Source organism: Muscardinus avellanarius (assembly GCF_963383645.1).
Source record: "Muscardinus avellanarius genome assembly, chromosome: 10".
In the NCBI taxonomy this organism is placed as follows: Eukaryota; Metazoa; Chordata; class Mammalia; order Rodentia; family Gliridae; genus Muscardinus; species Muscardinus avellanarius.
In genome coordinates, this window is record NC_137796.1 from 102,684,486 (window position 1) to 102,702,833 (window position 18,348).

At 48.4% G+C, this 18,348-nt stretch overlaps 1 protein-coding gene across 1 annotated transcript in view; it reads left to right on the plus strand.

Annotated features, from left to right (window-relative positions):
* CPPED1 (calcineurin like phosphoesterase domain containing 1) overlaps window positions 1-18,348 on the plus strand; it is a gene marked incomplete at both ends in the record, with an annotated part of 93,675 nt that overhangs the window by 16,282 nt on the left and 59,045 nt on the right. The window contains one exon of the mRNA XM_080704216.1: window positions 3,615-3,833. Coding sequence (XP_080560342.1) covers window positions 3,615-3,833 — 219 coding nt within the window. The remainder of the gene's footprint in view (window positions 1-3,614; window positions 3,834-18,348) is intronic.

Here is an 18,348-nt window from a genome sequence, read left to right on the forward strand (position 1 = left end):
TGGAGTAGATTGGGTATTGATACGTGAGCTGTCATTCATTTCAGATCGAACCATTTATTCTGTTCTTTGTCATCATAAAATTGACGGCCCATCTAAGTTTTTGCTAAGTAAATAAGCAATGAAAGATTTATTCTAATGACTCCAAGGACTATTGACTTTTTGAGGCTGTGACTATTTGTCACAGGAAACTACTTGTTAAAATGTTTGCTGAAGGGAACCGTTTCTAAACTCTGTTGTAGAAGGTTGATGTATGCTGTGACCTTCGCTGCCAATCCCCTCCCGGATCTGGTGCTGATTAATTTACACAGTTTAAACGGCTCTGCAAAGGGGTCAGAAATAGGAACATAGCCAAAAGCATTCAGCGATATACGAAGGGTATTATCCAAGTGAAATAAATAAATGGCGTTAACGATAAATTCAGAACATGGAATCTCAGGTTTCTTGTGTTGGAAGGGGGCTCGGCTTTTCAGGCGGGGCACCTCCTCCTTGATCCTTTTTCTCGGCTGCCTCATTCCTAATTATCTACAGCTGTGTGAGAGATTGCCCTGACACATGGTGGCTTGAAGCAGCAGCCCTTCTTGTCTCGGTTTCTGCCGGGGATTCAGCTTCCCTGGGTTCTTCAGCTAGAGTCTCTGCTCCTGAGGCCCCAGTCAAGGGGTCAGCGGGGCGCTGGTCTCTGAACGCTGGGTGGTGGCGGGGCCTCTGCCAGGTCCCCGCAGTGGCTGCTGGCAGGTTGCAGAGCCTTATGGGCTGTTGGCCAGAGGCTGCCCTCTGTTCTTTGGTGCGGTGGCCGCTCCTTAGGGCTGCGTGCCAGCTCTAACCTCCAACCGGGGGCTGAGGGCGTGAGGGGAGAAGCCGGCAGGTAGGCCATGATCTCTCTCTAGCCCGCTCTCTGCAGGGACGTCCTATCCCTGCGTTCTCTTACTAGAAGCAGGTCACGAGGTCCAGCCCACACCCAGGGATACGTAAGGATGCGAGTATCACCAGGCGGGTCTTTGGGGCCATCGGAGTCTTTCTGCAGCGCACAGTAGGAGCGGAGCCCTTCAGGGTGAGGAGTCGCTGCCCTTCGAAGCAGCATGGTGCACACACCAGGATGCAGGGCCCCCTCGGCTCAGGGGGCAGCCCGGTCCATGATCTGATGGAACGGCCATGCTGTTGGGTGAGGACTGCCAGGTTAACATGCAGAAGCTATTGGTTCTATCAAGCGTATAATGGTCTTTTGTTACTGTGTGTGTGTGTGTTGATGGCGATCTACCTCCAGGCTACCTCCCCAGCTCTATTTATTTGTTTTCTGAAACAGGGTCTCGCCAGGTTGCTGAAAATCTCACTACATTGCTGAAGCTGGCCTCAAACCTGCAATCCTCCTGCCTCAGCCTCCCAAATACTGGAATTACAGGCCTGGGCCACCATGTCCTGTTTACTTTTTTTTTTTAACTTCTTTTGTGTGTGTGTGTGATACTGGGGATGGAACCCAGGGGCATTCTACCTCCAAGCTACAGCCCCAGGCCTATTTTTTTATTCTTTATTTTGAAATAGAGTCTCACTGAGTTGCAAAGGGCCTCACTAAGTAGCTGAGGTATCAGCAAACCCGGATCCTCCTGTCTCAGCCTCCCAAATGCTGAGATTACAAGCGTGTGCCACCATGCCCAGCCTTTTTAACATCTGAAAAAGGAGTTGAAAGGAATGTAGGGTAGAAGGCAGAGGTCCACTCCAAGGTAGTAGCCGGCTCAGCGAGATGGAGGGTGGCCGTGGAATTGAGAAGGGCTCCTGGCTGCTCAGACCTCTGCTTAACCACCCCCACCTCAGGGCGGCCATCCTCATCCATCTCATTTACGCCAGCACTTCCTGGGTAGGGGGGGCACCTGTTCACTGAGCCCTGCCGTGGATGACCAGTCTCGTGTCTCTCTGCCCACGAGAACTAACCCCTGGAGAGCAGTGGCCTCAGTGTTCTGCTCACCCACGCTTCACCAGCACCTTGCTTGGGGCCGGGAAACACTAGGTTCTCAGCAAATACTTACTGAATAGAAGACAGCTGAATCAGACACATGGACATGTGGTCAAAAGCTGTGAGCCTTTTGGAGATTATGCCATGGCCGTGACTTCCAAAGGAAATGGAAGTTATTCATTTATTGATATATTTACTTATTTATTGTGGTACTGGGGATTTAACTCAGAGGCATTCTACCTCCAAGCTATACCCTCTACTTCTATTTTTCATTCTTTATTTTGAAACCGGGCCTTACTACGTCGCCCAGGGCCTCGCTGAGTAGCTGAGGCTGGCTGCAAACCTGGGATCCTCCTGTCTCAGCCTCCCAAGTACTGAGATTACCAGCTGGGCAGAACCATTCTGAAGAGCAATCAGGTGATTTCTGCTTATTGGACCCAAAAGAGAGTCCTTTCCCAGAATGTAAAGAATCCCGTCCTGAAAGTTGGCCAGCCATTTCTAGGTTGCAGTTAGGTAAGAGCGAGAAGTTCTGGTGCGCTGTGTACTGCGCAGTAGGAGGACAGCAGACAGTGCACCTCATGTTTCAAGCAAGCTAGGAGGGGTGCGGAGCGTCTCCACCTTAAGGAAATGATAAATGGGAAGATAGGTGTGCTCACCTTGATTGGAACATTACACGGTGTACACATGTATCAAAATGTCACTTAGGACCACATAAATATGTATGGTTTATATGTGTCAGTTAAAAATACTTTGAAAAAAGATGGATAGTTGCTAGAAGCCTCACGTAAAGCCTGGTGGCTCTGTTCCGTAATCATGTATTGCGTGCGTGAAGTCTGCCCGGAGAGTCGATCCGAAGTGTTCTCGCCCCCCACACACCAATGAGGAGACAGATATGCTAATTAGAGCATGTTGCCCTATCACAACATAGACACACGTCAAGACATCATGTTGCACATCTTAAATATACACTTTTTTTTTTTTGTCAACTTTACCTCAACAAAGCTGAGAAGGAAAAGAAAAGCGACCTCTTCTCCCCCAACCTCACACCGCGTCGATGTCCTCCTGATGCTGCCTTTGAAATGTCAGCATCAATTTTTCTCGTTTTCTCACACTGACTCACTCATTTCAAGATTTCATGTCTGGCACCACATTTCCCGCCAGATAGCCAGCATTCGGGGTGCCAAGTTTTATAATTAAAATTCCGTTGCATCCCCCTCCCCCCTGAAGCAGCACAAATGGTGCCATTAAGCCTGGCAGGAAAGATGTGTAAGTGCCTCACCTAGTCATTTAAATATAATACTTCTGGCAGCATTCAATTTGGGGTATTTTTAATTCTCATTAGAGCACCATTACCGAGCATTAATATCATCCTTACGGTGCTTGTTGTGGCTCCGTGCTTCACATTGGCCGCCTCGCTTTCAAACAAACAGCTTGGTCGTGGGGCGGCAGCGGCCCCCGTGCTTCCTCGTGGCCTTGGGGAATCACCGGGTCCCAGGCATAATTAATATAAATCAAAATCCTCTCGTCTAGGACAGGAAAATGGTATGTTTGAACAGCCAGCTTATTAAAATGACCTACTTAATTTCAGAAAAATATTGTATCCACTTGCATGGTAACCTGGGTGCCATCCCTGGCAGATTTTATATTGCTTTTCTCTCTCTCTCTCTAGAAAAGGAAAAGGAATGGAAAGGCCCATTCTACTTCATCCAAGGCGCAGACCCACAGCTGGGCCTGATGAAGGCCTGGTCTACTGGGAACTGTGACAGTGGGGGTGACGAGTGGGGACAGGAGGTCCGTCTCACCGAGCAAGCCGTGCAGGCCATCAACAAGCTGAACCCCAAGCCCAGATTCTTTGTTCTGTGCGGTGACCTCATCCACGCCATGCCAGGTAAGCCATGGGCCATGGCTCATGGCCTGTCCCCCTTCCTTCCGCCCACGGTGACAGCGTGTGGGCAAGAAGAGAAATTTCCCCTAAAGACACCTCTGCTCCGTCACCACTCGTCCTTCTCCTGGAGACCCTGGCGGTATCCTCAGACGCCAGAGGATGCACGCTCGTTTTATATTTAGAATTTGGCGAGATTAATCACAGTCATTAGGCAGAGCCACAGTTCTGATGATCTGTGCTTAATAGGAAAAATGGAGCAGATTCCCCCGTGTCACCTCTCCACACATCCAAGAGCAAACCTGAACTGCTTCCAGAGACCGCATCCAGAAATGTCAACTGCTCCCTCTGTCCCCAGTTTTTGCACTTTCGGTTCTCACATATTTGCTGGTTCTTCTGGGTTGCAAGTTTGAAAAGTTTAACTTCAACTAGTTTAAGTATTTTTCTAAAGGTACATGTTGCCTCATGGGACTGTCAAGTCCAGGGCAGATCTGGGCTTCAGGAACAGCTGGATCCAGGGGCTCAGGGTTATCAGAACTCAGCTCTGTTTTCCTCTGAGCTGGCTTCACTTGCATGCAGGCTTTCTCTTAGGTAGCTCTAAGTTGATGTCCTTTTTTCAGAAATCTCAAGAGAAAGGGCCTTACTTTTTGGTGTTTCTGAGGGCCCAAGCCTCCCTCCTCTGACTCACGTGGCCCTCCGAAGCCAGGGTGTTAGCTCAGTACCACTGTGACCACGTGGTCTGAAGAACAGGATGGTTTCTTTAAAGACAAGTAAGATGCTCAAAATGCAGAAGTAGCAGATGCTTCCTAGAACTCTCTTTTTTATTTTTTCCTACTCTGATATCCTTTTCTCCCAGGCAGGGCTAAAGCCCAGCAAGCAGATGTAAGCAAATGTAAGATGTATGCCCTTGGCCATAGGAGGCAGAGCTGGCCCCGGCCTCCACCCCTTGCTCATGTCCCCCTAAGACATCTCTGCCCCATCACTACTCATCCCTTCTCCCGGAGACCATTGCAGTATCCTTAGACACCAGAGGATGCACACAGGACCAGGCAGGAACCCAGCGGTGGCTGTGAACGTTTGCTTTGGGCTGACATTACTTGTGAGCTAGCACTCAGAGTCCTGCCATGATTTCTAACTGTCTAAAAGCCAAGGCACTCTGCAGGAAGCCCGGGTCCACTAACTCTTCCCCACCAAGGTTCTCCTGTGTGCAGCCTGCCTGTCTAGAACACAAGCCAGGGCGAAGGTATGGTGCTGAAGGGCAGCCAGAATTGCTCTCTAATGTCCAGGGAGAACAGCCAGCAAGGAGAACCCTCAGACTCCCCTGGGTCTCTGTTTGCTCCTATTTTACAATGAGTCATGCACGGGCACATGGCCACGCTGTTGACTCCGCCAGGTAGAATCCGGTGATGTCGCCGGGCGTGGTGGCGCACGCTTGTAATCCCCGCGCTTGGGAGGCGGAGACAGGAGGATCGCGCAGGTTCGAAGCCAGCCGCGCAGGTTCGAAGCCAGCCGCGCTGGCTTAAGAGAGCCTGTTTCCAAATAAAAATATAAAAATAGGTCTGGGAGTGTAGCCCAGAGGTAGAAGGGCTTCCAGGAACCCCAGTACCACACACACACACACAAAAATCCGGTGATGTCATCCCAGGGCAGCACTGCTGATGGGCTGGGTGAGCATGGGCAAACCCTGGCCTCTCAGGCAGCAAGAATTAAAAACCTCAGAACAGCCTGTGGCTCCTTGGTCCAGGGACCACAGCCCCATCTCTTTGCGGCAGAGGGGCCCATCCCAGCAGCAGCTCTGTACAGAAACACGGTTGTGATGGATGGTTGTGGTTTGTGGGGAAGAGAGATGAATCTTAGTTGCTTGTAGACTTGGCCAAAGGTTTGTTGGTGCCAGAAATCATGCAGCACTGAAGGAACTACATGTTTTGGCTTGTAAAAGGAGTCAGAAATCACAGAGAACTGCATTTCCTCAGGAAAACCAAGGCCATGTGTTAGCTGACAGACAGGTTAATGCTCCTCCCGGGTGGTCTGACTTGCTGTCCGCTGGCTCCTCGGGATCCTGTGGCCTGAAGCGCACGTCCACTTGCTTGTCACTCCGGACCACACAGAGAGCAGACTTCTGCTATTGGACGCTTGAGCATCACAGTCCAAATTTAACATATTTCTGTCCAGCGGTTTCTTTTCTTGAAAAACAGAATCTTATGGGGCTCGTTGGAGTTATGTAACATGCTCTTGTAGATGTTTCCTGACTGGTTCTGAATTGTGTCAATGCATTCGGTCACACTTCAAAGTCAGATTTAAAGTCAAAGCTTTCCATGCAGTTACAGTGCTTCTTAAATAGACGATGCTGAGCATAAGTGAATTAAAACATACACTTTTTTTTTGCCATCAGTCTGACCAGTTGGTCAGAAGACCTTGTAAATGTGAACTAGCAAATTTTTGAGCATGTATTTTATATTCAGTGCGACTGGAGCGGAATTCATAATCTCTTTGAAAGAGGGGACTGTTTTGTGGGGTTTTGACTGAGCCAGTGAGAGGACTCTGTTTTGAATATCGTGGTCTGAGATTAAACAGAACATTTAGAAACTGGTTGCCAACTTTTAATATGCAGCACATGTCTTTCCTCTCATTTAGCTTCACACAGGGGCAGACACCAGAAAAGTAATTATTTGCTTTGACTGCTTAGCACATTGTTAATTATCAAGTGCATATATTAATAGGCAAATAAAATCAGAAAGCATACTTTTAATTCTATCATAAACAATATCTTGGGCTAAGTACATTGAAGTTCAAAATGAAGCAAAAAAAAAAACTTCCAGAGTAATTTTTTTTAATGAAAGCGATAATGTGTTTTTCTGTTATAAATATCTACCATAATATTCATTCATCCACAAATACTCATTGTGTGCAAAGTACCAATTACAGCAGTCGCTGCTACGGCTGTGGTAATGGAAATGCGAGGGCCTCTGTGCGGCTCAGAGTCTGGCAAGGGAAACACTGACACACGGATGTTAAGAGGCCCAGGCCCTCAGGCCCATGGGAAAAGCCTAAGGGCGGTAGCCTTCTTTGTACTGCAGAAAATCCATTTTGTTTTGAATTCATATTTTCATTCTGCAGACTTTTTTTTGTAACCTCGGTATTGTCTTCTTTGATAAAGCTTCTCCACGGGAGGAGCCGTATTAAAATTAGCAAGTGAAGATTTGTGCAGTATGGAGATCATCGATTTTCAATCCTTTGCTCTTGGGCCCGGGTACTTTTCACCCGTCCTACTGACGCCGAGCCATCGACTCACTGAGAGCGTCCCCAGGAGCCTTGTTAGATCCCAGGAATTATGTGTGGAGCTGACAAATCGGGATGCGATGGCACAATTAGGGAGCGAGAGGTTCCTGTGAGCCTTCGCACATTTGTTACCAGCACATCTCCATCCCTGTTCATTAGAACTTGCCATCACCAGACCAAACAGATAACAGGAGAAACTCTTCCCTTCATGCACAGTCTCCCTGCGGAGTTGTTTGGGTGCCGACCTCTTTGTTAACTTTGACGTGACCTAGTGTCAGGTGATGAATTCGCCTTAGGAACGCCGCTGTTCTGTAGAGGGAGGCAAGCCTGCACTAGTGCTGTGCAGGGAGATGGTGTATTGGTTTCCGGTAGCTGCTGTAACAAATGACCATACAATTAGTGGCTTAAAGCAACACATATTTATTCTCTTACCCCTCTGGAGGCTGGAAGTCCAACACGAGTCTGCAGGGCTGTGTTCCTTCTAGAGGTTCTGGCATCTAGAGGCCAGCTGCATTGCTTGGATCCTGGTCTCCTCCGTCACCCTCTAGGCCTGTGAGACTGCCTCTTCTCTCTGCTGTGACCTCTCATGGTCCCTTATTGCTCTCACTGTCTTCTTGCCACTTGGACAGACCCCTGGGTTCACATCGGGCCCATCTGGACAACCCAGGATAATCTCACCGCCAGAGATGGTCGATCACATCTCCAAGCTCTCCTCTGGCCATGTAAGATAATATCATCACAAGTTCTGAGGTGTGGTCATTTCGGGCTTGATTCGGCCCATCCTGCTGGTGTGGGGTGGCTGGAGCCCAGGGTCTGTTACCTGCTGAGATCTGTGCTGCCCACTCACCTAGTCAGGACAGTCTCGTGAGGGAGAGGTCATGGCTGTGTCTGTCTTAACTGGGACTTGGCTCAGCAGCAAAGCACCTTCCCAGGACCATTTGCCCAGCAAGTGCTGGAACTTGAGTCAGGCCTGTCTATTTCTAGATCTTTGCATTTCCCACAACAGTCTAGTGCTCAGAAGGCAGCCCCGGGGCAGGAGCCGGGCTCATTAGAAATACCGACTCTCTGCCCCTCCCAGAACTCTTGGGTCAGAATCGGCATCATTATGAAACCCCAGGTGAGTCTTACGGACAGTAAAGTGTGAGGAGCACTTACTGGACTTAAGTGCACAGGGCCTTATGTTTCGAATGTATTGTATGTGATTTTTGTATGTATGCTAGTCGTGTAGAAAAATTCTCTTTAAGCAAAGATAATGGTGTTTAGCAAGAAAACCCTCATGCTTTTAGTCTTGTGCTCAGCTTTCAGAGAGAATACTTAAAAGTTCACAGGCTTGATTTTGTTTCTCAAATAGTTTGAATAACTAACACAGGCTGCCCTCTCCTATAGAAAACATACACAGGAGCACATTAGCAAGATGTTGAGGGACGGCCCAGGCGCGCTCCCAAGGGTCTGCCTGCATTTGGGACAGTCCTAGGCCTCTTCGGTTTGGTCCTGCGCCTGCGCCCTCCCTGATCTGCCATCCCACGCTTCAGAAGGATGTGGAAAGTCACGCTTTGTCCCCTTAAGTTTGAAACTAACCTGGTCTGTAGCAAAACTGCCCTGAATTTGTATGAGGCTGTTTGTTTCTCTGATAATGAGACTATCCGTGTGTTTTGCTAGAATGTGCCTGGGTTTCATTACAGAGCACTGCCCCGTCCCCGGCTTGAGGTGTATGCAATACATCCTTCGTGCCCTGTATTACCATCCTAACATTTGAAAGACTCCAGCTTCAAGTGAGACTGGTCCAGAGGGTTGGGGTGAGGATTTATGGGTCTGCAGAATCGATGCTCTGGGATTTATAGATAAAGACACCTTTCATCTCTAGCAGCAGAGGCCTTCTCCTGGTTTTGATGTAATGCCATCCCCTAGTTAACGTCTGCACACCCGCCGCACAGGCACCACATTGTAGCTTCAAAGCTGCAATGCCCCCAGACGGCTCACAGTTGAGTTTGGGGCCATTTCTGTCGGGACCAGAGTGACTCCACATGAAAATGGAATTGAGTTCAGAAGCGATTCCGACAAATGGAAGGAGGAGGGGTAAGCAAGGTGACGTGTGCTACAGAGGAGCTAATCCACTTAGGTGAAGAGCCGTAAGTTCAAGGGAGAGAAGGGCTGCGCTTCTGCAGATACGGCTGGGGCAGTGGAGCCAGCCCCTGGGCTGCTGGTTAAGAATGGGAGACCCTGAGCGATGTCCAGGTGAACCGCTGCTAAGCAGAACTGTGCCTTTCCATCAGGAAAAAGGCCAGGTGAGACCTGAAAAGTAAAATTCCATCTAGTAGTAACCTGCACCTTAAGGGAGGTAGGAAGGGCTGGCCAAGGCCCATCAGGGGAGCCCGGCCCATCGCGGGCAAGTCCCCTTCCCCTCTGGGAGAGTCCGTGATGAATGTAGAATGGGGAAGCCGGGCCACTGGGCGAGGATGGAATGCTTCAGTGTGTTGGGCTTCGGGCAGTGAGCAGAGTCTTTTGTCCTTCAGTGGTTCGCACAGTCCAGGGAGGCTGATGCTCATTTTCCTCAGGCTGGGCAGGCACAAACACATAAACGTAATTCTGGTACAAGACAGACCCTGATAAGCAAAGCCTCAGAGGCATGATTTTGCAAAGCCAAGCCAGGATTAAGGCTTTGGCCAGGGAAGGGCCTTATCTCATCCCACCAACCCCTGCATCTTCCCCCAGGCTTGGGAGAGGGGGAGGGAGGGAGAGACAGGCACACACTCGCTGTCAGGTGAGTGCGGGTCAAACCTGTCTTTTCCTGATCCACACATGGTAAGTATAAATTTCTGGAATCAATGAATAACTCATTTATTCAACAAATCTGGATTTAGTGCCGACTTTGTACACGGCATCGTTCTGGAGGCTTGTGTTCCATCAATAATGAAACAAACAAAATCTGCACCTCACCTAGAAATACAGAATATGGGCACATGAAAGTGTGAAATTATCTTTTCTGTCATTCCAATCTCTTACAGGATTCAAACTAGAATAGATACAGGTCTGTTTTGTTATTATTTTATTAGATTTTAAATCGTGCCACCAACACACAAATAGATTACCTTTTAAAAGGCTTAAAATCTATATCTAGAATAAGCCATGAATCTCTTCTCCAGATCTTTCCCTCGGGGTCTCCATAGGTAAAAGTGTACATATATGTAACCAGCCTTTCCCTCAGTGTAAATGTGGTCCTGCTGTACACATGGTTCCGTGATTTACTTTTTCCCCTTTCATCTGTCTAGAAACTCTTTGTAAGTCATGCTTTTAATCTGCATTGTGTGGCGTGGATGGAAAGGTGGTAGATGGTTAACCCTCTCTCCTAGTCTTAACTAGGTAACTCTGGGTGGTAGATAACGCTGCTGTGAGCATCCTTGAATACGCTCCCATGTAGCCAACCAGGTGTATTTCTCCAGGGCAGGAGTGGAGGTGGCCTGCTCAGTTGGGATCTACTTTACCATTCCCACTGAGTGATGTTAGAAATAAATTTCTAGAGCCGGGCGTGGTGGTGCACGCTTGTAATCCCTGCACTTGGGAGGCAGAGACAGGAGGATTGCACAGGTTCGAAGCCAGCCGTGCGCGCTGGCTTAGGAGACCCTGTTTCCAAATAAAAAAATGTAAAAATAGGTCTGGGAGTGTAGCCCGGAGGTAGAAGGGCTTCCAGGAACCCCAGTACCACCAAAAAAAAAAAAAAAAAAAAAAAAAGAAAAAAGAAAAGAAATAAATTTCTACAGCAACCTAAGAAAAAACAGGCATTCAAAAGCAGCTCAGTAAGGTGAATTTTACGTTTTGCAAAAAGGGATCCTTCCACCAGTAAAGTTAGGTAGGCAAGAACAAGATGGCGGGAAACTGCTGGACATTTTATTTCCAGCGTGGGGCTTCTGTGCTGTGCCCCCACTGGGGGAGCATGGCATCATAATCTCTCTGTCATTGGCTGAAGAGGATGCCAAGGGAGGGGTTAGCACTAATGATTTCCAGAACAATGCTATCTTTATCAAGAATTGCAAGCACACACAAGGTCACCCAGTGGCAGTTCTACAAAGTGGAGCCTAAGTCAAGCTATTCCTTCGGTAGAAAGATCTAATTACATATTTTTACAGTGAAGGCAAGCCACTTTGCTCACTGGTACCTGTATGATTAAGTGAAGATCCAGATGTATGATTTGCGAGAGATCCACCGACACGCGAGATCGGCCATGCAGGTGGCATAAGTCTTTATTAGATCAGCCCATTAGTCCCAGGCAGCTCCCTCCCCCACCCCCGTGTCGCGGGTGCGGGGTGGGGGTGGGAGGGGGCGTGGAAGAGAGCCTTCCACGGATGTAGAAATCTCTCCGTCCCACAGGCTTCTATTCTTCCGAGCTCACCGTGTTCCCCTTTTATCAAAGGGGAGTGGCTTTCCGTGGGAACATCCTGGGTCTCGCAGGATAGGCGGGTCAGCCCCGCCCCTGTCCAATATGGGGAGGGTCCAGGACCTAACAGTACCCAGGAGGGGCTCGCTGAGGGACAGTGACGGGCACTTTCTTTCTGTCTGGTCTCTTTGATGGAACTGCAACTGATGGTCTCAGTCCCCGTGGTCCAGCAGTTGAGTTCCTCTACTGCCTGCCTCGACCCACAAAGCACCCGAGGAAGGGAGCCCTTTTGCCTGTCTTAAAATGGGATTCTTGTTTTGTTTTTGAGATGCACAGTTAATTCACATTCATTTCCTCAGCCTTGTAATTAGCCTTGGATTCTTATTTTTTAAGTGCCTACTCTAGGCTCTTAAGGAATGCCAAGATTTAAGGATAAATTTACCATACAGCTTAATATACAGAAACAACAAAAAAAAAGAGTTATTTGTATGCAAGAGTGGAACATCTTAGTAAAAATACCACGGGGCCTGGGGCGAGCCGGGCTGTCTAGCTCACCTCTCCCGCAGGCCCTGCGCTGGCCGAACGCTGAGCTCTAACCTGAGAGCAATCAGCCAGGCCCCACGGCTCACTCCCATTATGAGCGCGTGAACGCCTCCCAGCAATCAGCGACAATACCTCCCTTCTGCCGAGCTGATTAAAAGTGGTCTGAGCTAATTTACCTAATATTACTAATTAGGGAACCTGGAGCATTACTTGCAAAGTTGTCTCTGATTAGGTGTCTGATCACTCCTCCACCCCGCCAGTGTGAATGACAAAGCAGAGCCGCCACCTCGGCTGCAGGGCCAAGCGGCAGCTCTTTCTTCTTAGTCAGGGGACCTTCCTAGGTTTTGTGCAAGGGACCTTTTTGGCAGGTTGGTGAGACCCTTGGTTCCCATCAGAGTAGTGTTCTTTGTGTGTGTGGGTGGGAGGGGGGGTCTGGGGATAGAACCCAGGGGCATTCAACCTCTGAGCTATATACCCTCTACCCTATTTTTTATTCTTTATTTTGAAACTGGTTCTCACTGAGTTGCAGAGGGCCTCACTAAGTAGCTGAGGCTGTCTGCGAACTGCGATCCTCCAGTCTCAGCTTCCCAAATGCTGGGATTACAAGCATGCACCACCACACACCCGGCTTCAGAGTAGCATTCTTAAATGCATAAAATAAAACCCATAGGATTCCCAGAGAGACCAATTACTATTAAAATACAGTTACCAGGTTTTTTTTTTTTTTTTTTTTTTTTGTGTGTGTGTGTGTGTGTGTTGCTGGGGATGAAACACAGAGCCTTTCTACCTTCAGAGGTGTGTGTGTGTGTGTGTGTGTGTGTGTGTGTGTGTGTGTGTTGCTGGGGATGAAACACAGAGCCTTTCTACCTTCAGGTGTGTGTGTGTGTGTGTGTGTGTGTGTGTGTTGCTGGGGATGAAACACAGAGCCTTTCTACCTTCAGGCTATACTCCCAGACCTATTTTCTCTTTTATTTGGAAACAGGGTCTCACTAAGTTGCTGAGAGCCTCACTGAGTAACTGAGGCTGGCCTTGAACCTGTGCTTTCCTCCTGTCTCAGGCTCCCAAGCGCTGGAGGATTCTTTTAGTTAATTGATAGGATACTGTACATGGTTCTTGGTCAGTCTGTTATATAACACAGTCTGCCAGCAGGGCTAATGGCGACCACGATTGGAAAGTGGCCACAAAGTTAATGCTGTCTCTGGCGTGTGCGTTGTCTGTCATGTGATAGGAGAAGGCCACGCGATTTCTGCTGATGAGAACGTCACGGGTTGGGCACCTCCAAAGTTTCTGCTAACTTCATAATAGAAAGAAGTGCCAGACTTCAGAAGTCAGTGAAAGTTTAGTTTTTCCTTCATACAAGTTCATGGGCCAGCCCACAGCCCACAGATCCTGATGGCCCCCAGGTGGAAAGCCATGTTTCCGAGTGTGTGCCCACCCTCTTGTTTTTCAAGCAGCTGGGGCTACCTCTTCAGAGCCAACATATGGACGTCGTAGTGGGCCAAAAGACAATCTCAGTGGCAGAAACGCAACTTTTAATTAAAGGCCAGAAGGCTTCTTAATCATGGCAAGGAGAGCGTGGACATTTGATTATTCAGGGAAAAAAAAATGACTGGGGCAGATAAAAGGAACTAGTTGGCAGCTGCCTTTTGATGACGGGGTCCGTATTCTTCCTTTCCAATTTCTAGCCTTGGGATCAAAAACTCAAAGGCTAGAGTGCCTTTTCTTATTTGTGTGCTATGTGAAGCATTTAAGGAGGCTTAAAAGGAACAAAAGAAGACAATAGAAAAGTGTAAATATAAAAGGAAACCAAAGGAAATAAAAATTCACAAGGAAGGCAAGTCATAGGCTAAAACAAACAACAGATCAGAATCAGAGTCCTAGGGAGCGATTCACTTGAGCTGAAAGTGTAGCCAGAGAGTGGCCAGGGAAACAGAATTGTACCCGTATCTAAGCATACAGCTAGCCAGGGGTGGTAGCGCACGCTTGTAATCCTTGTGAGACAGGAGGATCGCGGTTCGAGGTGAGGCCCTCTGCAACTTAGTGAGACCCTGTTTCAAAATAAAGACTAAAAAGTAGAACTGGGGGTGTAGCTCAGAGGTAGAATGCCCCTGGGTTCCATCCCCAGTACCGCAAAAAAAAAAAAAACCACAGTTTTTCTAGAAAAATATTAGATTTAAAAAAGAGAAGTTTTATGCAGAATTTTTCCTAGGGTACTAAGTAACGCATTGTTTAAAAAGAGTTTCTGGGAACAGATTTCTTTCGTGTGTTGGTGTTGGGCGCTGGGAATTGAACCTAGAAGCATTCTTCGTCTGAGTCACACCCTCAGCCCTTTCTGGTTTTTGGGTTTTGTTTTGAAATAGGGTATCACTAGGTGGTTGAGAGTCTTGCTACTTGCTGAGGCTGTCCTTGAACCTGTCTCAGTCTCCCAAGGATGAGGATTATGGGCCAGCTGGCGCCACCACGCAGTGCTTTGGGTACAGGTTTCTTGAGCTGGATGTGAGGTTCTTGGCTAGGTCTCCAGCTCCTGAGACTACCAAACTGGGCAAGGTTCAGTGTTTGCATTGCTGCCTCAGAGAACGAAGTGGGGAGAGGGGCCATCATCTCAGCAGAACCTCTAGGCCTCTGATGGCTTCTAGGCGTCAGCCTCGCTGGGCTACGCAGTGCCTGATCGACACGCTGGGTGCTTCTGGGAGAAACGAGCTTTTGGATCAGTGAATAAAGTCCAGGAGGCCTGCCCTCCCCGTGTGGGAGGGCCTCTCCTCACCTCACCAGTGCAGGGCCTGATAGTGCACAGAGGAGAAGGAGGGCACACGCACCCTCTGAGCTCAGAGGGCATCTCTTCTGCCCGGCACCTCAGCATCCCTGGCTCCCAGGCCTTCCGACTGTGACCAGGTTACAAGCCGGCCCTCCTGGCCTCAGCTTAGAGACAGTGCTTGGCCGGATGCCTGGGCTCCCATAATCATGAGGCTGTTTTCGTAAACCTCTTCTGCCATTTCCATTGGTTCTCTGGAGAACCCTGCGCATTGGTTCTCTGGAGAACACTGATAACAGGCACCATGACTCACAAGGGGCTGAGGACCTGAGGGTGGCTTGTGATCCATGCTCCTGGTTTCTGCTCCCACCTGGGGAAGCTGTGGCTCAGAGCCCACCCTGACGGCGAGGTATCAGGCCAGAGCCTGAGTAGTCTGCTCAGAGCCCCCAGACCCCCTCCCAGCAGAAAGCACTGGAGCACCTGCCACCCTCGCCCTTCCTTGGGGTTTTCTGGAGCCCGTAATCAGCCATAGGTCAGCTCACCGAGGCCCCTGGCCCCCGGCATGGTATTGGCCCAGCGTTTGCCTCGCTGCCTGGAATAGTTATGCTTTCTTTTATGGTTGTTTTCTTCCAAACCTCATTTCCTGGAATTGCAACCTTGTACCTCCTTGATGGGCCTGTTTCTGCAACTAAATGAGGTACTAAAATAGGGCAGGATCCTAGAGGGGCTCCGTTAGCAGGTAATTGGTCAAGTGATCAAAAAGGAGAATGAAAAAGTAAGGAGAGGTTGGAACAAGGAACTGCCCAGGGCTGCAGCTTGCCGCCCTCAAGATTTAGAAGTGTGTGTCCATGCTTCCAAGTATATTGTTCCCCTGTTCCTAAATAGCTTATTGGAAAACCATTGCAGGTTCTCGTCAGTATATATTGTTTGGTTGGTGTGAAAAATTTATTATTCCTTTCTTTTTATGTATTATTCAGGTGAAATACTGCTGTTATAACCCGTAAATACTCTTGTGAAGAGATTTTTGTATTGATCCAGAAGGTAGCAACTTGAGAAATTTCACTTGGATAATTTACCTTCTTTAATCTTTTTCCCCAAAAGTACATTAAAGCACATTTCATTATATCAAAGCCCCCTCTTATGTCAGTTAAATCCATCTTATTAATTGTATCCTGACTAAGTTGGTTAATAGTACATCTTCAATACTAGCTTGCTGTAACTGTCTGGGAGCCGCCAGAATCATAAGCGTTAGAATTTAGATGCAAAATTAAACGAATCTTGTCTAATAACACATATAATTTGAAAACCTGTAGAACCTGCTTAAGCTTGATCTGTTCGCAGTGTGGTGCCGGATCACTACGTGAGTGATGTTTATGCCGGCGAAGTTTTAGATCAGTGAATTTACATACCTCAATTAATTAGGGGAGGATAATGAAGCATTAGTGATGAAAAGGATTATGGCTCTATAAATTCTCTGGGACTAGATGAGCGAGAGCACTGAATTGGAGGAGTACATCCTTCTCCTAAGTTCCCCTCCTGGCAGCTCGTGCCAGCAGGTCCCCGTGGGAATGCAGCTCCTATCACAGGTCAGTCTCCTGGGAGATGTCTCCCACCCCTGCCTGCCTGCGTGTGCTGGCCCTGGAAGTCAGGTCCCAAGACTTTAACTCATTTACTCATCTGCATTTCTAATAGGCAGCAGCAGATACACTCAAGGCTCTCCTTACCTGCCTTGGGCCAAGAAATTGAACTCACCATCTCCTGCTTGCTACATAGCCCTCCCACAGAAGGAATCATGAAAGAGAGGTGACGTTAGTATGGAAATTAAAGTCCCAAGGAACTCAGCAAACTCCCAGGCCCACATCGCCGTCCCAAATAGCAGAGACTCTGTTTGCTCTAAGACTATACCTCTTGTTTTTATTTTTCAGTTTTAATCAGGGATATTTGTTTGAAGGTGAAACCCAAACTTTTGGGAACTAGGAAGTAGGTTTGCTAAGTTGAGTTACATTGCCGGTGGCCAAAGCTTTTATTATTTCTTCTTAGCTAGTCTCTTCTAAGATAGTTTTCCCGGATGTATCAGTAAATTAGGCGGCCAATGGAAACTGGGAAGATCTGGTTATGTATAAATATTAGTACTTGATTTAAGACAGAACCGCCAAGGTGGCTATATTGTCATCATCAGCATCGTTATCATTTTTTTTTGGTATTGGAGATAGAACCCAGGTATTCTACCTCTGAGCTGTACCTCCAACCCTTTTTCTTTTTTTTTTTTTTTGAAACTAAGTTTTGCTAAGTTGCTGCGGGTCTTACTAAGTCACTGAGGCTGGCCTGGAACCTGCATCCTACTGTTTCAGCCTCCCAAGTCCTAGGATTATATATGTGTGCCACCATGCCCACCTAGGAGGCTATATTAAGAAAGAGTATTGGACTTCCGGGAAGATGGCAACGGAAAAAAGCAGGGCTTACGAGCCCCGCTAACAACCAATCTCTGTTACCACAAAATCAGTGCCTTTCATAGCCAGAAAACACCATCAGCAAAGAAACAAAGAATGTAAATACAAGGGACAGATTAAAAGAGGGCTGGAAAAACGAGACTCCAGAAAGAAACCAGACCGCAGTGCTGTGGCCGGAGCCACGGTGCGGAGCGGCTCGGGCACCATCTTCCCTTGCAGCACCAGGCTCCAGAGAGGAGGGGGACTCAGAACGGAGCTCAGAGCCACAGAGGAGATACGCTGGCCTCACGCCCGAGGACGCGGCAGCAGCGCCTTACTGCTGGTGGCAGCGGCGAGTTCACCGGACGGCTACAGACCAATGCACTCAACAGCCCACCAGGCTCCAGACAGGAGCGGCGGACAGCGAGCCGAGGTGAGCCGCTCTGGAACAGCTGGGCAGAGTTCGGCAGATTTTTTGGCGCAGGGAGCGTCTAAAGCTCCCAGGGGCTGGGCTCAGCACACCCTGCAGAGACTCAGAGCTGAGCTCAAAACCAGAGAAGAAATACGCCAGCCTCATGGCCGAGGGCATGGCAGCAGTGCCATATTGCCACCGGTGGCGGCAGCAGCAGCGAATTCACCAAGTCCACTACAGTTCCATCAGCACACTCAACAACAGTGAGTCAAATTGCGGCCCCTAGAGGAGAAATCCCAGTACTGCACTCCCAGGGACTTGACCCAATGGGGGAGTGGCGGTCGCAGACATATCACACCACAGTCACAACTCCCAGCAGGAGAACGCCCAATCTGGCACCCCCCATGGTCTAAAGTGACTCCCTGGATCTGAGACTTTGCGATACAACTCAGTAAAGGAGTAGTGGTGACTGAGATACTACAGACTCGAGATCCAGAGCACCTTAAGTGAAGTCATAGTGACCCAGGGAAGAACCTAGAGAAGGCACAAACTTCTGAAATCATGGGAAAGAGGAATAACAATGGAGCAATGAATGCCCACAACCCCACAACATCAGAACCCGATAAAACAGAAATTCAGAGATTTCTAGAAGATCAAATCAGGAAAATAACTGTAGAAATAATAGAGGTGTTTCAAAAAGAATTCAGAGAGAGCCAAAAAGAGATAAAGGATGT